The sequence below is a fragment of the Mugil cephalus genome, chromosome 1 (genome assembly GCF_022458985.1).
Source record: "Mugil cephalus isolate CIBA_MC_2020 chromosome 1, CIBA_Mcephalus_1.1, whole genome shotgun sequence".
NCBI lineage: Eukaryota > Metazoa > Chordata > Actinopteri > Mugiliformes > Mugilidae > Mugil > Mugil cephalus.
In genome coordinates, this window is record NC_061770.1 from 4,237,564 (window position 1) to 4,262,248 (window position 24,685).

Below are 24,685 nucleotides of genomic sequence, written 5' to 3' on the forward strand. Positions count from 1 at the left end.
ACTCAAAATATTTTTATTTTTGTGACTTTTGATGTTAAGTCTTTGTCTCTGTCATAGAATAACCCTAAAGCTAAGCCCACAGGACCAAATGATCTGAACAAATATCAGAACAAACACGGTGACTTAACATATTTGATGATCTGTCTTATCTTTGGATTTCTTCATTCTCAGTGAACATATACACCCATCGGCAGGAGAAGTAAATAACATTGACCATCTTATGACAATTCAGCTGGGAAACTTTTTGTCCTGGCATTCATGAGGATGTTACTTAGACATGTATCATCCACCTAGACCAGACCAGACACCTTCACCCCATAGCAATGACACTCCTTGATGGCAGCAGCCATCCCCAGCAGGATGCAGTCTGACACAGACACACACAAAGGGTTTAAGAACAACCTGGACCTGGCCTTCAAATTCACTAGATCTCAAACTGATCATGTATCTGTGGGATGATCCACAGAGGCCCCTCCACTGAAGTTTTGTGCAATTTATGAACACATGATATAATATAAAACTATAAAAGCAATAACAATACATTTCTATTAACAGAGTAAAGCCTGGTATTTACTTCTATGTCACATTATTTGCAGCCAACACTATTGTCAAAAAGTGCTGTCAACACATCTGTTCAAATACAAGTTGTCCTTGTGGCCTGAAATATTTTATTCAGTAAAACTCCTGTGATTATTGTTTTAGATTTAGTTAATCCACTGATATAAAAAAAAAACCCTAACTTTTATAATCATTTTTAATTCACATTTTAATCTTTAACTGACACATGCTAAAAAGTTATTGAGTAATTTGCAGTGTGGAACAAAAAGCAAACAGGTATTTACATTTAATGAGCTAAAAAGATGGAAAAAAAAGACTTGAATTAAGATGAATAAAGGTGTAAATTATGAAAAAACAACTCTGAATTCTTACATGTTAAGTTCCTATAATAGTACCACATTGCCTGTAACTCCCAGTCAATGGTCTGTAAAAGGCCTCCAGGTAGAAAAATATTCACTTTTCTAACAAAACAAGAGGAGGTCTGGAGATAGTTTCAGCAAAAACACACCAAACACATGGCCAGTGACAGAGGTAGAGGCAGTAGTCATGTCCGTTTACTGTCATTGCATACACTTTGACATTAACAGGGAAATGAAAACACAAAACAGAAGATGAACAGAAAAAAAAAGAACCCTAGCAAATCGGTCTTTACTTCACCCGAGTTATAATACAGGCGGAGAGCTTCTGAATCACGTAAGCAGCTGCACATTATTTTAACATTAGATACAGTTATTAGCCTTATAAACCCAACTTCACTCCACAGTTGGCACATGAAGATACATACAGCAACACAATATTAATAAAAAATAAAAGTGAAACCTGAACAAGTTCCTGCTTCTAATTTGTCCTCAAATCCAAATCACAAGCCCTAAATCATGTCCTACTGTTTAGGTGTCTGATTTAAACAAATCCAACAAATCCCAACAGAAAGAAAAAGTCCCCATCAGATGCATAATTTCCTTTTGAACCTCTTTCAAATAAACTATATTTGAAAATTGATTATTTTTGTACTTAAAAATGAGACATTAGATGAAAAAACACCACCATCACATACGATGTGAAGAGACCTTTTTTACAAATCCATGAATAACCAGTAATGATTACAGTAGTACCCAGATCCTGGTTTCTTTCTGGTTATTATTTTTCACACACTGGCCCCGTTTACATGGATATTAGTATTCAACTTGTAATCAGAATCAAAACGCTTCAATCTGAACAGAAGGGATTTCTAATCAGACTGAGAGGGTTGGTGAAAACCTATTAGAATCCATTCAAAATCAGCTCCTAATAACCATGTTCTGATCATTTCTCTCTGGTTGGAGTAAATACATTCATTAGGAAGGACAGAAATATGGAGGTAGCAAAACAACCAGTTCAAACAAGTGTTTGAAAATATGAAGGAAGATGGAATCAGCAACGATGAAAACATGGCCCTATCTTAGTCATCCTCTCCTACTGAATCAATACAGAGTTGTCAATTATGTCTTTTTATATTTATGTAGCATCCAGATAGAGACTTCCATCGGGTTGAAGAAATATTGTCCATGTAAACGTAGCCAGTGTGACTTACAGCAACTCAAAATGCTGTTGATTATTTGACCAAATCCAAATCATACTCGTACATAATTACAGCCACTTGAAGTTGACTTTGGTACCTCAGTTTGCTTTCACCTGAGAAATTTGACTTTTTATAAATAATTGGGCAATGCATGACACATTCCTTTCGTTTTGTGAAAGCGCAGGTTTGCTGTTCGTGTTAGTGGAATCGACCATTCAAGTCTAAACTCTAGAGGCTGAACCTCGTGTCTAGATTCCGTCAGAGTGATCCATTCAGCCTGATCACGTCTCCGCAACTAAACAAGACGACAAACAAGCCTAAATATCTTTCATAAAAAAATACGACGACAGAAATGAAAACAAGCAGAAACGTGGAGCATTCTCAGATTGATCTAATCATCAGTGCTACGGCGTGGAGCGAGGGGAGGAGTTTTTTATTAAGGTGGCACTTCATATTGGCCTTGTTCCAGTGTAGAAACTTCTGTTGGACTGACGCAGGAATCACTGAATCGATACTTTTACTGATTTCTTAGACATTGCTGCATTATTGGCAGAAACACTGGCTGAAAACCAGCTGAAGTGTTCCCCTACTCTGCTTTTTTTTACGCCCCTCCACAGCATGATGTTCTCTACAACAAACAACCTCTGGCTTTACCGTTGCTTTGTTTCTGAAAGGCAGCAGCTCCGTCAAACACACACTGATGTTGTTGTCAGGTATTACTGCTGTGCAGAAGTGGGAAATATCTACGAGTAAAAAGCTGGGATGCTGCTGGGTTTTCCTACATGTACTGTAAGAACAGTGAGGTCCTTTTCATCTAGAGCTAAAGGTTGTTTTCTGGACAAGACCAAGTTTATGAAATTCCTCCTTCTCCTCCTCCTCCTCTTCTTCTTCTTCCCTGGTTTGGTTTGTGGCGGCAGTCGCACAGCTGCAGTCACAGCCTCCCTGAGAGGATCCTGGAGGGCGTCACACGCCGGCGCAGCATCTGTTCTGGAAGAGCTGGTCGACAACTGAGGAGTCAGCAAGTGTGGAGATGTCGCCCAGGTCTTTGTCGCCACAGGCGATTTTACGAAGCACCCGACGCATGATCTTACCTGCATGGAAAAAAAAGGGAGAGATAGAATTCGCTCTGAATTCATTTCAAATGCCGACGTCCAGGACTGAAACATGAAGGGAACAGCTGTAGTCCCCAGCCTCCAAATGTTAATGTTGAAATACTCCATCTGAACAGCCTGTGTTGCATGAATGATTCATCTTGTTTTTTTTTGGTGACATGTTACCAGATCTGGTCTTGGGTAGTCCCGGTGCATTCTGGATGTGGTCGGGTGTAGCGATGGCCCCGATCTTCTCCCTCACTGTGAACACCAAACATTAACCATGTCAGAGTAATACTGTCACTGACAATGAGGTTCTTTCAGGAGGTCATGAGCGATGTTCATATGTGACAAGGACACGACCTCTGGTGAGACTAAACTCATTTTCTTTAACTGCTTTTTCATCTCTGCTAAGTTCGTCCTAGCCAACAAGGATCGAGTGAATTGAAACTGTGATCACCAACCTTGTTTTTTCAGTTCTCCCTCCAGCTCTCTGTTGTACGACACTCCATCAATCAGAGTTACGAAGCAGTAGAGGCTTTCTCCTTTGACGGGATGAGGTCGGCTCACCACTGCAGCCTCCGACACGGCCTCGTGCTCCACTAGAGCGGACTCTACCTCTGCTGTACTTAACAAGTGACCTGGAGGGGAAAAGTGACGGAGTAAAGTACGAGAGGAGAGCGTTTCCTCTCATTAGGAATTCAGAGTGAGCACTTAATAACCACTCCTTGTGCTGCTTTCAAATTTGAAAAAATATTTAAAATCATTAGATGGTTAATTGTTAAAAAATTGAGTTAAACAGTTAAACATTTAAAACACTTAGTTCATGGGGTTAATTCATAAATGCTGCCATCTACTGGCTGGAAATAATTACTACCATCAGACGCATGGCAGATTTACGCTACAGTCAAGTGCACTCAGGAAAGGAAGTCTGTGGAGTTTGTATCACTGCTGGGTTTGTTACACTTCGGCCTTGGAGACTATTTGTCTGTAAGTAACACTGCTTAATTGTGGTACACTTAATTTAATGAGGAAATGTCATTTTATCTGTTTAAGTAACAATGTGCTCTGCTAGCATTTGAAGCAGTAGCTGCTGTTCATTCACAGTCCACTCACAGCTAATTCTAATTCTGTGGTGCGGATGGTTCCTGTGGTAGAATGTCTGAATTGTATTGCAGATTTATGTATATGCTGTTTACTATCTCTATATATTCTGCAATGTTTCAGTTTTACAAACAAGGAAATGAAGATGCGTTGTAATGGCAGTAAACTCCTTAAAGCACTTCTGACCCCTATTGGTCTTGAAGTGGCAGTGCAAGTGTCTATGGGTGATTGGTGAGCTTGAATCAGCAGTTGATTTGTCTCAAGTCGTACCTGAGACATTCAGCATGTCGTCTATCCTCCCTGTAATCCAGTAGTAGCCATCCTTGTCTCTACGGCAACCTGGAAAAAAAGATTGTTACAAACTCAGCAAAAAGTATGCTTCTCAAGTGATGTCGTTTTGTTCTGGCAGCCCTCGTTTGGGAGTTCTTGCAGCTTGTTCGCGTTACAGCACAAATGCCAGGGGCTAGTCTGTGAGCTTCCAGATGTTAATACACGCAGTGTGACATAGGCTGCAGTGGGAGGACACTTCTCACCGTCTCCTGTCACATAGTATCCGGGGAACTTCTTGAAGTAGGTGGTCTCGAACCTCTGATGGTTCCTGTACACCGTCCTCATCACGCCGGGCCACGGCTGTTTGAACACCTGCGTGGAGGGGGAAGCAGAGAGAGGTCAGAATGCAAGACAGGCAGCGACGGTTGATTTCATTTCCTGCAAATGATCTTCAGGTTCCTGACCAGATATCCTTCATTCGGCCCCTCCAGCTCCTCGCCGGACTCATTCAGAATGGCCGGCACCACTCCAAAGAACGGGAAGGTCTGGAGGACAGAAGAGGACAGAGGTTTGTGGATTCTTCTAGATTTTCAACAGGACTGTCTTTCTTACAATCAAAAAACTATGAAGCACAACCATTTGAATAATAACTGCAACAAGATCAAATGGGCTGAAACAATAAGGAAATCCCTAAATCTGCCTGGAACACATTGATGCTTTCCTTGATCCACAACCATGGCAACTGGAAATGACTGGAGAAACCCTGAAGGTTAGTCATTTTGAAAAAGATGCACGCTTTGGAAAAATGAGCCGATGACTGCAGCACAAATAATATTCTCAACAGAGAATATCCACCGTGTTTCCAACCTCAACATGCAGCTTGGTCACAGGTCAAGTAAAAGAAGAAGCACTTTTTCCTCAAAGTTAATATTATAATTAATATATATTATTTATTGGTTCGTGAACCAAAAGATTTAATGTGGACTAAGAAAATAACTGATAGATTAATTGATAAATCAAATCGAAAATAACAACATTTTGTAGACTCTTACTTGATTCACTAGCTCTGATAATCACCTTGCAGCTCACTTTTCACGGTTTTCAAAATATTCTGTGATTCTCTGCAGCTTTGGTGTCTTTTCAGTTTTATATCACACATATTTTAGCTTTTCCCATTTCAGTTCACTTGTTGAAGTAACACCATTTACCACTGAACTGTCTCTCGTGTGTCTCCTGTGTGAGTCGTGCCGTGTAAGTGAATTTGTCTCCTCATGTTGATGCACTGTGGATTAAAAAGCCCTTTATACACAATGTCGGTTTTGTTTTTCTCTTGCTTACTTACAGCAGATCCAGGTTTCATGGGTGTAGCAGCAGGAAGAGGAGTCAACACATGTCCTCCCTGAAAGACAAGAAAAGACAAGAGTGAGCTTAATTACACATCTCCACCAGGGGGCAGTATAAATGTTATTTTGCAGTATTGGGAATACTTCATTAAATTACATTAGTTATAAAAGACATATTTAACATTTATAAATATGAATGAATCTCAGTGAACATCTGAGACTGTGAGAGCTATCACTAACAGTTTCTGTCTGCCAGAAAGTGTCCACGATAGGACATCTCTGCTCTCCCACAACGTTGTAGTACCACAGCCAGGCCTCGGGGTTGATGGGTTCACCCACGGTCCCCAAAATCTTCAGAGATTCTCGTTTGTACCTGCAGACAAAGACAGAACAGCACAGGGGGATTCGTTCTGGACTAATAACACGATGGTGGGAGAAAGCACATTTATACACATTTGAAAATGAGTGTTTAACATGGTTTTGGTGAATGGACAAATTAAATATAAATATAAACTAAAGCATTTCATCAATAAAAGTTCCCCATATAATATCATAAAACATGAATTATTAGGCATAAACTAAATAAACAACTAACTCATTACAACCCAGTTCATTCCATTTACGATAATGTGCAGAATTAAATACGCAGACATCGACTCACTTGTGCACCGGCTCGTTGCCGTGCTTCATCAGCATTCTGATGGCGGTCGGAGCCGTGTAGAACTTGGTGACATGATATTTGTCCACAATCTCCCACATCCGGCTCACGTCTGGGTAAGTGGGCAGGCCCTCAAACTGAGACACAGAGGATTAAAGAGGGATGGAGAACTGGGGTCGTATCATTTAAAACAGATTAATTATCATTAGAATATTGAGATTTAAAAATAAAAAGGCTGAAATTCAAATCAGTTTATAATTTGGCAGTAAAATATGAAAACTGTTTGTCACATTTGTCCTAAAATTTTCTGATATGGTCTATGACATGACATGAAAAACCGGTTCTTTTTACCTGAGTTTATTATTTATTTACTAATCAAAGGCTTGGTTCTGTTTGTGGTGCTAAAAACATTTCATGTTTAGTGGCAGAAACATTTGAACTATTGTAACTAGAATTAACGCCGATCATTCAACTTGCAGTTCACACAAGCAGTGTATGAATTCTTGAGTTGTGGCCAAAGAAGGGTTTTGTTCTTTAAAAACACCAGAACTGTGCTTGTCATCTTGACATTGCTGGTTTTTGGATGTTCCATGCTAGGTACTATAAATATAGGTGACATAATGGATGGCCTGAAATTTCCATACTGGTTACAGGTCTCTGGGGGGGAGACTCCACCTGCAGGCAGCTACAATAGACTATTCATCAGGCTAGTTGGCGGAAGCTTGTAAAAACAGGAAGTTTAATCGCTCCCTCAGGCTCGAACTGCACTCACCAGGACGCTGGTGGCCCCGTTAGCCAGCGGGCCGTAGGTGATGTAGGAGTGTCCCGTGATCCAGCCGATGTCTGCCGTGCACCAATACACGTCATCAGGCTGGTGGTCAAACACCAGCTTGAAGGTGGTGGCGGTGTAGAGCATGTAGCCGCTGACTGTGTGAAGAACGCCCTGCACACGAGGCGAGAAGCATTATATGATGCATTATATATGTGGTGAAGGCTTTAAAAGAATTGAATGAAAGGACAAAAGCTTGAAGAAAACCCCTGAAAGTGTTAGTGGGATGTCCCGTGTGAAAATGAAATGAAACACAAGAAATTAACATTCAACAGTCTTCAAAGTTCAAGTTATTTTTAAACCACTCTGAAAAAGATGATGAGAATCGTGTAAATGCTCTATGTGGTGTCCATCTCAGCCTTGTACAGTTGTGTACAGAGGATTGGACATGTTATGAAGCCACAACTAAAATGAATACGGCAAAATATTAACTTCCAAAATTTTATTTGAATGACATTTCAGAGAGTGAAAACTGTTAGCTTAAGTCTTTATATCTTTCCTGCTCCACTATCAGCTTTCAGTTCTATTCTTGTGTCTGCGTCAAAGAGGATGTTGAGTGTTCAGGTTTGCAGAGTTGGGATCTCATTAAGCTCAAGGTCTAAAATAATCAATTTGAGGCCTAAGAAAGTTCTGAGACGGGTGCCCAAACATTTGCACATGCTAATATTAAGTTCATCAATAAGATTTATGCACATTTGATGCAGATCTCTTCACTTAAATTATTTAACATGTATTTGCACTGGCCAACTCTTCGCAAACAAATGGAAGAACTGCTGCTGATAAAAGCTGGTCTGGAAACCGCACCTTGAGGATTTGTGTCATAACATTAACCCTAAACTTGCTTATGTGCAAAAACATACACAGCTCATCTGATGATTGAACCATAATAAAAGACTCTTCATTAGAAATTACATAACTGCTTTACAATGTATTTTTTTCATTCTGTCACAAATATAAAAAGAAAATTATGACAAACAAAGCTGCTGTGAGGCACTGCTCATTATCACAAGAAGAAAATTTCCCAGTTCAACACCACATACATGAACAACTTCTGATGACACACTGCTACAAAGCTACACTGTTACTGATAGAAGAAGTTGTTAGTGACACATATTTTTATTTTACGTTATCAGAAGATCATTTCTTTTGACCGACCTAATAACAGCCTGAGCTCTCACCTTCTCTCTGAGTATCTCAGTTTGTCAACGTTTTTTCTATACCTTTGGTTTTCCAGTTGAGCCGCTGGTGTAGAGGATGAAGAGCGGATCTTCAGAGCCGCACCACTCTGGTTCGCACTCGTCCGAGGCTCCACTGATCAGAGTGTGCCAACACAAATCCACGTCCGGGTTCCACGGAACCTGGCGTGAAATTAAAACAGAACCGTACGTACAAAAACATGCAAAGAAATGATCACAAGGTCCAAAAGTTATCAAAAAAATCTTCGCCGGTCAGTCAGAATAACAAATGTATCTAAGATCTAAAACACAAAACAAAAGGAGTTAGTTTGACAAACATGGCAAATCTGAGTGAATTAAGCAATAAAGAGTTGTTAGCTGAGTTCCAAACATGAGTGCTTTGTTGTAACTGTCTAATGTAAAGCAAGACTTATGATGAATGTAGCATGAAGTCAAATGTATTTACAGTTTAAGGGAAACGGTAAAATTATCCTTGAACCAAAGATAAGGTTAAGATAAGCAGAATGATTGATGTTGAGAAAGAGAAAGATGTGGTCATAAAATAAGTCATTACTCAGGAAAAAGGTATCCAATTACTTAAAGCGGTCCAGATTGCTCAACAATGATGAATGACTCTTTTAGATCCATTTCATTTGCCTTTATGTGCCACAGATAATCAATCAGAGGCTCCTGTGAGACAGTAAATCCACCGTGGTCTTAAGAAATACATAACGCTGTTCTCCTGGTTAGACAGGATGGTGGGGATTTGCGTTCAGTTCAGATACAGTTACAGTTCAGATTTTTTCAGTAACCTAAAATAATCATTTTAATTAACCACAATGAAAAATAAACAGCTGACTGGTACGTTGCTTGTCTGAAGCTGAAGTGTATGTGCAGCAGGAGGGAAAAAGCTGAATGGCGTAGCATGAGCCAGATAAGATGTTGATAAGAAGACACACAGAGCTCTACCTCTGCTCCCTGAGATAAAGTCAATTTGAACGTAAGACAGAATTGTGGGGGTGGGGAGGGGGTTGTATCTGAAACTGGAATCAATCTGATTCTAGGTCAAACTGATCTGGAGTCACTATGTTTACATGGACATTATGTCTTCAGCCTCCCTCAATTAATAATACTAAAAAATATCTGGTCAAAGATGCCTGAAAGAAACGAGGCCCTCAGAACAGGTGACGTTGTTAAAAGCAAAGAGAACCACACAAACAGATCCCCAACTCTTCCTGACTAGGTAACGGAGAGAAGTGTTACAGCTGTTACATTAGTGAGAAAACACGACACCGACAGTGAAGACAAGTGATTTTAGTCCAAAATCTAAACATGCTCAACTCCATCAGGAGGAAAGATAAACAACTAAACATGACGAGTGGTACAAAGAGAAAACAGTGTTAATTTGAATTCCACATTCAGGGAGAATTTACATTTTATTCCAATGAATTTAAACAGCAAAGAAAAACCTTTCTTGAATTTATGGAGCTCTGCTAATTTTACACATCAGGCAATTTTAAAATGAGGTTCAACATATAACCTCTTCCACACGTGTAAATGTAAATATTTGTTTCTGTTTCAGATTTTAAATACAGCAAAAAATGAAAGGTTTTCATTGTCAAAGTCGTAACTGAACTGTCAAAACTCACTGGAATAAAAAACTGCTGCCGTTGGGCAAAAAAATAAATCAGGAAAATCAAATGGATACATTGATTACAATCAGAGATATCAATTGGAAATGTTAAATGAAAGGAAACAGAAAAGATGCATCTAAAAATGAACTTTAAGATTTGGATATTTATTTTTATTTTTTTCTCCTCAGCAGAGATATGTAAATTCTGCTTTCAAGTGAAATTCCCCTTCAAAATAAAGCCAAAATGAAGATGTTATGGGGGTTTTAGTGGAGGGAGGTGGGGATGAAAATACCTGCGGGACATGACGGATTTTCTTTACTCTCTCTGTCTGTTTCTCCTGCTGGACGGGAGGGAAGAAAGGCGCAAGACGAGGAGGACGAGGAGGAGGAGGAAGGAGACGTTAATGATGGAAAGTGGTTATTTTAAAAACCAAAGAACACAAAGTTAAAAAAAAACAGGGTCCCAAGAATGAAACCAATATATAAATGACAGTGACAGAAATTTCAGGAGAATGTTTAGGACTGATTATGTAAAAAAGAAGGAAAAACCTATGAGAAAGAACAGATTCCCCCTTAGACCATTGTTCTTATTACTGCTCTGGCCTCTTACAGATTAATACATAAATGGGAAAACTTTCAACCAATTTTCAGGACAATGCTTTAACGACAATGTGCGTTTTATAATAAAAAGACATGTATTTCTTTGTGTGGACTGGTAGATTTCATGTTTGTATTTTTATTATCGGAGCCATGTGATTCAGCTGAACACCAGTGTTTTATTGCTTTCAATGACCCGATTCATAAAAGGCTCCAAAACGTATTCCACAGCTGTGTCTGTGTTTGGACAATGTAACAGTGAGACAACACTGACACCTTCACATCCAACTGAAAACAAACCATTTCCATTTAAATGTTGTTACACGGAAGGAAGGATGATCTAATGCAAATGAACTCAATGGGACACACCATGAGGGGACTGCATGACAACATGACAGCAAATCAAACTGCTTCCCTCTGCTCTCATCTGTGACAGTCATGTTTTCAGTTTGTATCACTTACCTGCAGATCGGGACATGATCGTTTGGCAGGAGGAGACTGAGAGCCCAGAATCTCCTCCGGTTCTTTGGACAAGTGCTTCAGCATGATGCACTTCTCCACAGGGAATCCTCTGCACACACACGGAGATATAGACTCAGTGCTATCGGATTCATTTCAGTGTAACAGAAATGTGGTGAATCAGTGGAGTAATACGAAACTGTCTGCACTGTGGTTTTCAGTGAGACCCTCCATCACCTCTACACAGCTGGGCAATCACCCCGAGGTACAGGAGCGAATGTCGGACCAACAAATTGAGAAATGTACATGTTTGTAACCGACTCCTCTAATCCACCATCAGAGTGCTTTAGCTGATTGGAACAATCTAAATATTTCTGAACTCTCTGAGTTTGTGGCATCACTTTTCTTTCTCTGCAGCTGTTGCATTCATTTCAGAAACTTAAAACACTGTGATAACAGTAGAATTCTCCAGCGTTTGAAAAGTGTGTGAGTTTCTCAAACTATTCAACCTTTTAATAAGCAGTCGCACACTTGTTCTAAAATGTTTTAAAGTAGACACCAGGTATTTCCTATCAAATAATAAATTACACTATGATAAGTTACCATTTACAAAGTTTACTTAATAAAATAAATAATTGATGCTAAAGTTATGGTAGAGGTTGTTGTAAGACACGTTGCTACAAATATATTACTTCAATAAAATCTAAATGTGTGTGTTTGTCTAACTTACTGGACACTGCCTTACTGCTGCTTGTAAACCAGAGTGTGTGTGTGTGTGTGTGTGCTGTTGAACAGCTATCTTTCTGAGGACCAGTTCTTAGTTCTATACTATCAGAGTGAGGACATTAGTGCAAAGGGAGGACATTTTGGACAGTCCCCACTTCATTACAAGGCTGTCTGAGGGACTCGGTTTTAGGGTGAAGGTTACATTAGGTTATGGTTACGGTTCGGGTTAGGATAGGGCTTAGGGACTTAGTTAAAATGGTTAGGGCAAGGGGCTAGAGAGTGCATCATGTCAATGAATGTCCTCACAAAGATAGCTATGCAAAAATGTGTGCATGTGTTTAGGTGTTTGAGTGCCCAGACAGCTTACTTGTCTCTGCATTTCTGCAGTGCTTCATCAGCTAAGAGCTTCAGGTTGATCAGCTTATCTCCTCGATAGAAGCCATCTGAACCAATGAGAGATGAAAACAGATACACACAAACAAAGACATAAGATTCACACAGCAGTTGCACCAGTTTGGGGAAAAGAACACATGCTTGTTTGTTCAGGCCAACATCACGCAGACTGTAAATTTGTACAAGTGTAGTAGCTAGAAGGCTAACGTTAGCATATTCCAAGAACGTTCATTCACTATTAGTGTGTCAGTTGTGTCAATGGTTGTTTTAATCTTCAACTGCAGGACAGAGAGAACAGTGTGATGACTGTGGATTTTACTTCCATCTCTTCCCTCCCATTTATCATTTGTGGAAATGAAATCCGCCGATTCTCTAACCACCTGTCTCTGTTTTAGTGTCACATTCTCTCTCTACAGTTTGAATAGTGTTTCAAATGTGAGGCCTTCACACAGACAGATCGATGGTAGTATCTGGCCCCTAATTCATTTCTATTTCAACATGCCCTGATGCAGCTTGGAGGAAAACATTAATGCAGAAGTGAAAGATAATCAGTTTTTTATTGATAAACTCAGCATTTTATAATGAAACAGGGGACGGTTACACTTAAGACTATTTTGCTTGAATCTGTTGGAGTAAAAATATAACACAAAAGTTATTATTTAGTATTTGTATTTGTGCAGGTCGTGCCACTTGAGGGCAGTGAAAAGGGAGAAGTAACTTTTGAATTGACCTGGCAATACTTTTATTTGTCTCGTCACACACAGAACATTCACAGAGTGATATAATCATTCCTTTAGAGGCATTTTATGAGTGCAAGTCCAATTTTCACTCTGATGTAACTCCCGAGGCTCTTTAGCACCTAAATGCTTCAATGTGTTTGTCAAATAGTCTCTAACCGTGGTCCTCTCCCCACACTGTCATTTCATACATTATTACTGTAAAATATTGATTATAGTCTGTTTAAAGAAAACAATATTGACATTTGACACAACTTCCACCTACATCTCACTATAAATTTCTACAAAGCAGCCATTGTTCATTCATTTTAGAGCAAAGCGTCAACCCCTGCAACTTCCAAGTATTTAACAAAAAGCTCTATCTATGAAAGTAAAACCCTGCAGAGGTTTTAGCTGTTTTACATCTTTCTGAGTACTTTCTTTACAAGGGATTAAAACACTAATTACACAGTGAGTCAACATAAAAAGGCCACTGGGCTAAACACTCTATGATCCGCTTAGAAGACCTCTATGAAGCAGAAAAATGTGTGAAACACAGGTCATTAACCCCCTGGATTAACACGTTTATATCCCCAGACTCTAATCCAGCTAATAAGACTTTGATTACTGGCCCCGACTCAGCGCCTCATCTCAGCCAGCAGCAGCTTCATCTCCTTCTTTCAACCATTAGAGGCCAGAGTCGGGCTTGAGCGCCCTGCAACAACTAAGATCAACTCTGCTGACGTTTCTTTGAGCATGGCACAAACACATTGCTCATAGTGCACACTGCTGATGTGTGAGATTTGATGATTCACAGATAGAACTGAGTTCCATTGTGATTAATGTTTTAAGATACATAAATACACATAACTTATCATATGCATAGATTAGTATTAATATGTAAAGACTGGTCCGTTGGAGATGCATTCAGAAGCCTGGCAGATGTTTATGATGACTACACATGCTCTCAGAGTGGACTTCAATCAATATCATGCGCTTTTATATCTCAAAACCACAAACCTGTAGAGCTTTAAGACTACTTCTATTCTTAACTTTAAGTTCCAAGTAATAATAAATTCCCTTTGAACTCTTTCGTGTATTTAGAATGATTCCATTCTTCTGTAAACGTGTTTGAATGAGTTTTCTTGGACTGAGGCTGACCTGCAGTGATGAGCAGAGTACACTGGGAGTCCAGGATCCTCTCACACAGAGACTCCGCAGAGAACCCTGCAAACTGGAAGCAGCAGCAGCAAACAGCGTTAACACTGATCACTTTCCTTCAGACTGACCGTAATGCACCACATTTCTATCTCACCACTATGGAGTGAACAGCCCCGATGCGGATGCAGGCCAGCATGGCAACGACCAGTTCAACCACCATGGGCATGTAGATGGACACACGGTCGCCCTTCTTCACTCCTGCAGACGAGATATTTTTGATTTTATCCAGACATTCAACTTTAGCATCTTATTGGTGTTCAGTATTTCCTCTTAAATGTGCTCTATAACAGAAACACCGATAAATTAACTCATTTATCATCTACTTTGTATGTACATTTCCAGGTTCATGTGTAAATGAGGGATTTTGTAACGCACCCTGAGATTTGAGGACGTTGGCGAACTGGCAGACTTTCTGCAGCAGCTCTCTGTAGGTCACCGTCAGCTCATCACCGGGATCATTTCCTTCCCTGAAACAAACGTCAAACACACAGAAAAATGCATGAGCGACACCTTGTTTTCTACCAACATGTTTTCTGGGTGTCTTCAGAGGTAAAAGCAAACTAAACTACTGCACATGACCGGAAACCTCATGGATTATTATTTAAGTGTAATATCAGTCGAGAATTGAATATGTGCTTTAACGTACAGTAAAACAGTCGTTAGAATCCAACTCTTGCTTCAGACACCTTTTGATTGCTAGAACTTCAGTTCAATTGTGAAACTCCATCTCAACTTTCCCCTTTTTCACAACAAAGAATCACCCTGGGCGTTTCAGGAACTGTGCACTTGCAAAAGCGTCATTTAAGGTCACGTATCACCACACGCAGAGAGAGAAATAGAACAAGTTAAGACCTACGAAGTATTAACTCGGGAACGGAGGACAGAGGAGAATGAGCTGTGACTGCTCTGCCTCTTCAGATTATCAAATACAGCCGCGTTAATTTGTGAGCGTCGCCCAGCTCGTCTCTTGGCATCAACGTCTAATAACCCAAAAGCGTGAGTTGTAAACAGGGAGGAGAAAGATAGACTGATAAGGACGCTGGAGTCTGCCACTGTGTCCTAATTCTAAAGTCTAGAGTTGGCACCAACAATATATAGTAGTTATTAGATAAAAAAAGCCCATCGCATTTGGCCAAAGACATCATCCCCAAATCAATGAGGACATTTAAACACACAAGCAGAGTGTGTCTCCAGTGGGTTGGTCTTTGCTGTCCATCCAAACCGTGTATTATGATGCAACACGAGAAACTGAAGAGACTAAATGATGAACGAGCTGAAACCTGGAAGAATTTGACTTAAAAATGCTTAAAGGAAAACAAAAGGAGAAAAGCTCGTGTAAATTAGGGCTTCATCTGGAATGATGTAACAGAGAGATTTAAGTAGCAGGAATAATCAAGCTCAATAATCTAGTTCACTCGTTTTCCGTTCACTGACTTATTAGTTAAGAGCAGCTTGAGCAGATAACAAGTTTAGGGAAATTGTGACATTTATTCTCTGACATTTTATAGATCAAACAAATAAATAAATGAATAAAGACAAATTTTTTTAATAATCACAATATTTGATCACTAATTTAACTAATAATTAATCAACTTGCTGCTGATTAGTTGCAGACCTATAGTCAAGTACATTTAGTACATAGTTCATTTGAAAACATTATGCAATATGTGCTAACACTCATCACTTAAACAGCAGACCTGAGCTGTCATTGCTAACAAACTTAGCACTGACAGAATTTCCAAAGTATTCGACTTTTTTTGCAGGTGTGTGGAGCTTTACATTTCCCGTGTGGTAACATGACACAGGCAGGCGTTTTTCTGATTGAGTTTAACCTTCAGTGCTCAAACAGTGCATCTGATTAAACACAAAGAAAGTCTTCATGAGGGGAGGACGATCTGCACGTCAGTGTAACGAATAAAGTGGGAGAGCAGTGCGTAGCGAAGAACCGGGACACAACACAGGAACAAGTGCACCTGAGGGAAGGAGGACGCTTTCAGACAGGAGACCGATGACCCACGTCACATAAGAGACGTGAAGCCGATGACACAGCAAGTATGAGTGCGTGAAGACAGAGCTGTGACGGCGACAAACGTGGAGCAATTGAGAAAAAAACCAAAAGGAAGAGGGAGGGGAGGACAGAAAAGAAAAACGTTCATTGCACCATGAGGGGAAAACTGCAAGTAAAACTACTGCATGCAAAACTGAGTTACGTACGCAGTCACCAGAGACCAGCTCAGAGTGATAACAATGCTCTGTAAAGACAGGCCGACACACGTCCTCAATGCTCCCTGACTTTGACCTGAACGGAGGATGATTATGTTGCATTCGTTTTCAGAGCAAACAGTCAAACTGAAGGCACATTACAATAGTTACAGAAATACACAGAAATATTGGAAGACGACGTGAGGAGAATATCAGGAAACTGGATTTTGTCAGTTAACGAGAAGAGAAATGAGTCACAGTCACATGTGTAAGGAACAAATCAAATGTGTGGGTTTCAGCACTCTGTTTATTGTCTAACCTGTTGGGCAGAAAGAGAACAGCAACACAAGGAAGGACTTTAGATTCAAAGATTCAAGATTGCAAAATATCTGTTTCAGCAGCAGTGAGCATGGATTGCATTACAGCTGGAGCAGCAGCCAACGGTGCCGCCTCAGTGTGCGTCTATTCAAGCAGAGTTTCTCAACAGAGCGCGCTGTGTCTGTAAATGCGTGTTTTCCAGTATTGTGTGTGAGCTGCTGGCAGGAGGAGAGCCTGCATAGCTGTAAAGTCCCTGTGACCCATTTGGCACTGGCAGCAAATGGGAGTTGCATTCATGAAATAACTAACTCTATACAAGAGGCCTGACCTTGATGATCACCTCCAACACGATATCCGAGCTGTGCTGTCCCGCCAAGGCACAGATAGCAGGTTAATCTTTCCAGTTTATAGCTCCGAACTGGCTGCTGAAGTGACAGACAGTAAATAATTAAGGCAATTACTTTGATGTTTTATCAGTTTGGTTCAGGCTTCCACCAAGTCCAACCTATTGTAGTCTCCTGTTTTAAGTATGATAAATCCATGTGCCTGTAACGTCAAAGCTTCTTCTTGTTCTGTTTTAAGGCAGTTGGCTGGTGGCAAAGCTTCCAAAAATCAAAGGAGAGGAACCAAAATTATAAGTGCTATTTCTCGGCATCAGTATCAGCCGATACTAAACCTCAGATATCGGTATCAGAAGTGAATAAAGTGGATCGGTGCATCCCTTAAGAAAACTTGACCGGAGCTACAGAGACTCACCGACAGCCCGACACCATCCAGTGACTGACTGACGGTCCTCAGGTAAACAGACATCCAGATCTGTACACAGAATGGTAGCTGAGGCCAACGTTGTTTCCAACCACCAGATTTTCTGGTAGTGTTGTCATACAGGAGATGAGAACATAGAAAGATCTAAATGAACACATTGTAGAACTACCAGCTTTAGATGTTGGCTCATTGTTTGTTTATTTAGTTTTTAAATCCAGCACTGCAGACCACAGTTTAACGTTGTGTTGGAATAAACCAGTGACCTTCTGTGCTATGAGACCGAAGATGAGGTCACACCCATACAGTCTGCAAATTAATCAGCTCTGATAACAAACAAACACGCTCATTTGTCGCGATGGCAATTCTGAAGCAACTACCGTATTTGTCAGTAAATTCAGTACAGCCGCCAACGACTGACTTCACAACTGACCAAATACGTTTCATAAGTGATAGAGAGCAGTTACATAAATACCTGTCCTTTAAAGGAGATATTTATGAGCCTTTCAGAAGTTTTACTCTTTTGATGAATTCATGCATTTATTGTGCATCTTTGGCGCATGTCTACTGTCTGTCTTCTTACGTGTACTTTTCTTTGTCATATATGAAATGATTTTAAACTGTCAAACTTTTATGAACAGTTCTATCAAACTAGTTTTGTGTTTCGTCCTTGTTGCAGACTGTTAGTCATGCTGCTAAAACAAGCTGGAAGCAAACTTTCCAACAAAGGTCAGCTGACATGTTTCTCTGCCCTGCTATCCTAAGTGGAAACATTAACACCAATAATGGCTCAACCACACACACACACGCACACACAGCCAAGTATAAAGACACAACAATATATCTTTTTTCAAAACTGAGTTTAAATGTCAGTCTAACTGACACTCATGGATGCGTGACGAGATCGGATGAAAACAAACTTCACAGCACGGAGCGAGAGGGAGTTCCTTCAAAATAAAAGACTGGAGCAGATGTCACTTTTCCTCCGCTAAACGTATGAGCAGAGGGCAGAGCTGCCAGTATGTATTTACTCAGTCTCAGAGGAACAAGTTCCAACCCTGCCAACAGTACTGATGATGACAGCAATTTTACACAAAATAAATAAAGAAATTGTAACCCGTGATTTTCCCACAATGGGGTAAATTTGTTCCTGTTTGACCCATCCATGTGTGCACTGGGTGCAGTGGGCTGCTGTGCCTGGGGAGCGATTTGGAGGTTAGGTGCTTGCTCAGGGCACCGCGGTCATGGACAGGGGACGAACCTGGGACCCTTCAGCCCCTAAGCTGCACCTCTAACCACTAAAGGGAAACACATCTGAAACAGCTGGCTGTGTGACTGGCATGTCAGCAGAGGACTTTTTACATCATTAGAAAGCTTTTTGGAGTACCATCAAATCGGAAACATAACAACAGTTGCCGGTCATTCCAGATAATCCAGCCCCCACGTAACGGCTGACTAGACAAAGACAATTTGTTTAACCTGCAATGCCTGTTTTAGAGTAGAGCTGAAAGGATTAATGAATCAGGAAAATGTTTAGCGACTAGTTAAACATTAACAATAACTAAATAACTAAATTCATTGGCTTATGGCTCTGTCTGGTGCAATCACCCCTTGTGGACAATTAACTGTATATGTTTAGGCTTAAGAAGGCTGGCTAATGAACACACGCTCAAGGAAGCAGGGCTGTACATAAACCTGCAACTGAACTTTTCAAAGATTTTCCTGCAGGTAAAATTCACTTAAGCCACATCTACAATCAGAGCGACGGAGGGACATTCTGCTGTCGTTGTTACATTCAATCACGTTTCCATTTTGCCATGAATAACTCGTTTTAAAATTTCTGCGTCGTCTAACTGCATTCCTCTCTTCTATCGACTGCCTCCAGTCACTGATGTGTCCTCATATGAATGGCTTAGGAAGAAGAAAAGAAGACGATGAAGAGAAGTGATGCGGACTGAGAGGAGGGCACTTCAGGACAAAAGTGGAGTTTTAAAGGGATAGGGATGGGGTAGGGATAAAGAAAAGACGGCCAGGAAAATATGGAGCAGTAGCAATAACTGACTGGTGCATTCATTACACAATATCATGAATAACATTACAAATATATCTGTTGGAGCTACAGTCGACATCTACACTTGAATATTTTACATAAAAAAAAACTATGATTAAGATATCTCTTTGACAAGAAGATGTGTCAAACTAATACGTGCCAGCCACCTGGGTGTTATATTGAACTGATTGTGACAGTCATCAGGGTATGATGGCTGACAGCCAGCAACCTGTGAAAGCACCCACCTGTTTATCTGCATGCAACCAAAGCCTGCTTGATCTGACTTTCTGGTCCACTGCCTACAGATTCTGCACTTTCACATGCACGTATCTGCTCACAGAAATTAGTCTTATGAGGAAATAATAGTTTGTTCTATATCATTTAGTTGCTGTGACCTCTAGTGAGAAGATATCATTTCAACTGCTTCTCTGTTCATTTTAGCACACTCCACTTTCTGTTGTTGCTAAACTGAAGAATCACTGGCTTGTTGCAAATTAATTACAGTATGAGGGAAAAATTAAAAAACAAGGTGAGAAATGGAGACAGAGGGAAAAGAAGGAATGAGGGAAAGCATATGAGGAAGACGGAAAGACAAAGGAGAGAGGACGACTGCAGCTCCATTCATAGGAGCTGCTGGTATTCAGTCCTGTTATTGTTCACAGAGGCAACCCCCCTCACAAAGAGCCAACGCACACACACACACACACACACACACACACACACACACACTGGGGTTTCCATCACTTCAGAAAGCATTCCCTTTCTGAATACTCATCCCAACACTAATCACTGCTGGCCTAAAGCAGAGGTTTTTAACACCTCAGTGACCTCTTTAAAAACACGCTCTTTTGTTCTGCAGAACTCCCTCTGTCGTGTATAAAAGGACAGAAACATGCAAAAGAAACTCTTAAAATGTCCAAATAGACATCTAGTGTACATACATGTGAATAAACAGGACCTTTTATATCTGAAACACTGAACCAGGAACTACTTTATGTTTCCATTCAAAATGATAAACTATGAAAAGAATTGTTGATCATTTTTAGTCAACTGACTAAATGACTGTAGCACTAACTACTGCTACGGTTTGCCACAGGACTGAGGATGATTATTGTAGCACTCTGGAAACAGTTCATACACACACACACACACATACACACACATATACAGTATGTAAACACAAAAGGGACCTCATACTAACCAGAAGAAAGCAACTTTCTCTCCCAGTTTCTTCTCATGGATGTTGTGGTCGAGGAGGTTGTAGCAGATGTTAGTGGAAGCTCCCTCCATGCACTTGACAAAGATTTCTCCTTTAGTCACATCAAAGTTGTAGCTGAGGAACTGACCCGTGTGTTTGGTCTTCCAGAAGAAGTCTTTAGCGATGTCCCCCCAGAACTCTGCAGCACAGGGAGAAAGAAGTATAAGACATCATCTTATGAAATGATGAATTCATCAATGAGGCCAAAACTCTGCCATTTGGCTTGATCAATGGAATTTCTCAAAATCAACAGAGAAGTAAAATCTCTCTCTTGTACATGTTGCAGGCTGGGACTTGGAGAAAAGGGCCCCACATGAATTGACACAGTGTGACATAAAATGATTCATCTTTGGTAAAGACACACCCTTTTTTTCCCCAAACTTGATTCTTGTTGGAAGTTGGGTTGTATCTGGTGAAACTCTGGCTACAGTACATCCAACTGGCACAAAGCAGAAAGAAATATGAGGAGGATCCAAAGTCCAGCTACACTAAACCATTTTATTCTATTTTTGCCTGTATTAGAAAGCTAAAGTAAGACATGCCAAATGTCCTTAGCCTGTTTGTTTTGGTAAGTAATCTATGAATATTTAAACCTTTAAATCTCAAACAAGTTTTATTTAGTCATTACACCAATCTTAAAATGTTCCTTTTATATTTGAAACCAGCAAATATTTTAGGAATTATGCTTCAATAATGTAGTTATTGGTCATTTTATATTAATCAATTAATGTTTTAAGTTTGATTAACTGAGGAAATCTGTGTTTTATTTCAACCACCAAATATCCACAACCCGAACATATTTAAACAAAGGTGCTCACAGCTCAAATAGTTGCACATCCTGTGAAAGGACCAAACAGCTCTCCTTGAGAAAGAAAAAGACAGGAGAAGAAGAAGAAGCAGCCAACTGTCAACAATGGGACCAAAACAATTCAAGAAAGAGAAGCCCGGTGAAAGCGCCGCTAACGAACTGAGCAAACTTCAAATCAGTCCATCTAATCTCCCAGCTGTACCACTCACACACACACACGTCCTGACTTCAGTGAAAATGTGTCCAAGTACTGAGTCACAGATGAGGAAGTAAAGACAGAGCGAATATTAAACAACCTTTTTCAAGATCAAATTGCACTGCAGCTTAATTGAACCGTTAATGATGTGATTTCACTACAAGGTGCTTTGTTTTTCTCTCTTCTTAAAATCTAGCTTTCCTTTTGTGAGTTTTCATTTATGTCCTCTATCTATCTATCTATCTATCTATCTATCTATCTATCTATCTGAATGTAAATCAATAACCAGCTCTGGATGTGATAAAGGTTCTTAGCAAACTCCAGCCCAGAGCCAAATAAATCAGAGACAGAGACCGCTTCCATCTGCAGAAGACACTTGTTTGATAGTCTTTGATAGTCTTATTTTAGTCTTTAGTATCTTACACACCCTCCACGCTACACCGGGAAATAACACTCATTGCCAGACAGCAGTTCACTACCAGGTTTTATTACGGTTGTGTTTATTGTACCTTTTTGTGCGATTTTATTTTTTAAATTGTTATCCAAGCTATTTCATTCCAGCAATGACAGGACAACACGGTTGAGCGTGAAAAATCTGACCAACATATGACACATACGGATGGACGCTACATTATGTACTTACTACACGTCTGCAGAGTTGATTTTAAATCTAATGCCTTATATTTAATTTTCGTGAGGCAGGTGACTTACCATCTGGGTTCTCTATGGATTTCACGTAGAGCTCCTTGTATTTCTCAAAGCTGGAGATATGAGCCTCCTTCTTTAAGCCATCGGAGCTGTGGAAGACGTTTTCCTTCGGGGCTTTGTCGGGGATCATCATGAAACGCTTGTTTGACTCCGGTTAGTTGATAAGAACCACAGCAGCAGAGCGCCCCGTACTCACACGCTTCCTCCGTCAACTTAGTCGGTGATCGGGAAATCGAGGGTACGGCCAGATGTTTGCATAGATAACCGATATCGGCGCTACAGGACGGCCACAGGCGATGCACAGACCCCCTTCAGGTGCAGAAATAAGCAGTAAAATGAAACAATGTGAGCTAAGTGCTACCTAGGCTAGCAGCAAAGTTCATTCAGACTTCCTTGTTTTGCAGGATTATGTTGTTGTCGTTTTTTTGCTGAAATATTTCATGCAAAAGACGATTTTAGATCCAATTGATGCAGGTGCGTTTGTAGTCTAAAGCACGGATTAGTTCTGGTGCAGCTCCGGGTGAGTGTCTTCGCTCCGGGTGGAAAAAAACTCCTGCACGGACACGGTGAGGGGTTATCCAGCTAAGCTAGCAGGCTAAGCTAGCTGACTTGAGGAAAAGAGGAAAAGCAGCTCAGCAGAGGCCTTCTATTTAGGTTTTACCTCTATACTCTTAATTACTCTTTAATTTTCACATTAAACGCGTCCTTCCAGTCAGCAGGATGCCTCTCATGCTGTCCGTGAAGCTGGAGGTGTTTTTTTGTCCCAACGTTGACAGTTGGCTGTTTCTTCTCCTCCTGTCTTTCTTTCTCAAGGAGAGCGAGTGTGTGGCTCTGAACTCTGGTTGGTCCCGAGGACCAGCCAATCAGGTCTCGAGGTGCCTTCACTAACTGCTCAAAAGATCCGAAATCATGGTACTAACAGTGGTAAATTAGACGTTTGCTGCATTCAAGTGATCTCGTCAGAAACCCAGTTGACACCCGCCCACCCAACTCTCCGTTACCTGATCGAGCTACGGCCTATCACTCAAAGCGTGAACGCCCTTAATTATGCAGAATTTTAAACCTAAAAAAAAATAAATAAAATAAAAAAATAAGTTCGAAAAAAATCACCCACTGTACAGTTGTCGTGGACAATGAAATGAACTATTGAAACCAAAAGCGTTTTTGTACCAAACTGTAAACATGTTCAATATTGCTGTAAAATTGGGCTTTTTAACATGGGGGTCTATGTGCATTTGCTCCCCTTTGGAGCCAGCCTCAAGCGGCCATTCGACGAACTGCAGGGTTTTTTTTGCACTTCCGCACGGGCTTCATCGCTCAGACCATTGGCTCAGACCCTGACGTTGCCGCATGTTCACACCCTGAAGTTGCCGCCTGGTCAGAGTTTAAAAAAAAAAAAAAACTAGAAAAAAAGTATCTGGTGGAAAAGGAAACCTTTTTGTGACCCACAGGTGATAATAAAAATTCGTGTATAGGCCTACATATCATATTAAATTGAAAATGTATGTGAATAGTGAATGAATTAGAATTTGATTTACGTTTTCACCTTGTCAGCTACTGTTTGCAGCGTCGAAAGATATTGCTATCATGTGGTGACTTATAACAGGAACCAATTCAAATCACATCGAAAAGGACTGAAGCGGTGACGCTCGGTTTCCCAACACTGCCTCCGTGTGGGCAAAAGTAAGTATTACACGAATAGTAGAAATGAAAAGGCGAGATCCTAACAGACTCAGTATTCAAAGAGGTCAGAAAACAGTCTCTATTTCCTCAGGAGACTAAAGTTGTTTAGTGTCTGACTTCTGTCGCCGTGTTCTTTTCTACACTGTGGTGCGCTGGGAGGCAGCAGTAACAAGACGGGAACCTTGCAGTCGGATAAACGGATACAGAAGGTGGGCTCCGTGGTTGGGGCAGAGCTGGTGTCCCTGACATTGGTGGCAGAGGCAAAGACCTTGAACAAACTCCCTCCTTTGCTACTGTCTTATCTCTGCATAACAGCCCCTTATTGTTCTCCATTATGCCTCACAAGTTCACTGTATCTTTTCACTTTGC

General features: G+C 40.5%; 1 protein-coding gene across 3 annotated transcripts; it reads right to left on the reverse strand.

The window, feature by feature from the left end:
• Window positions 1-1,090: 1,090 nt before the first annotated feature.
• Window positions 1,091-23,454, reverse strand: acss2 (acyl-CoA synthetase short chain family member 2). 3 transcript variants are annotated; one of them, XM_047585004.1, is made up of 19 exons: window positions 22,637-23,454; window positions 20,865-21,060; window positions 14,707-14,798; window positions 14,426-14,529; window positions 14,272-14,344; window positions 12,369-12,444; window positions 11,279-11,387; window positions 10,513-10,557; window positions 8,632-8,769; window positions 7,355-7,525; window positions 6,586-6,719; window positions 6,165-6,297; window positions 5,924-5,980; window positions 5,046-5,126; window positions 4,845-4,953; window positions 4,582-4,650; window positions 3,672-3,848; window positions 3,394-3,468; window positions 1,091-3,207 (listed from the first exon to the last, which is right to left on the reverse strand). In XM_047585004.1, exons 1-19 carry the CDS (start codon window positions 22,764-22,766, stop codon window positions 3,080-3,082), a joined length of 2,097 nt encoding a protein of 698 aa, XP_047440960.1. In that variant the 5' UTR covers window positions 22,767-23,454; the 3' UTR covers window positions 1,091-3,079. The 3 variants fall into 3 exon arrangements, with proteins under 3 accessions (XP_047440960.1, XP_047440952.1, XP_047440968.1); XM_047584996.1 differs by having other exon boundaries at window positions 10,513-10,560; XM_047585012.1 differs by lacking the exon at window positions 10,513-10,557.
• Between the last annotated feature and the right edge of the window lie 1,231 nt (window positions 23,455-24,685).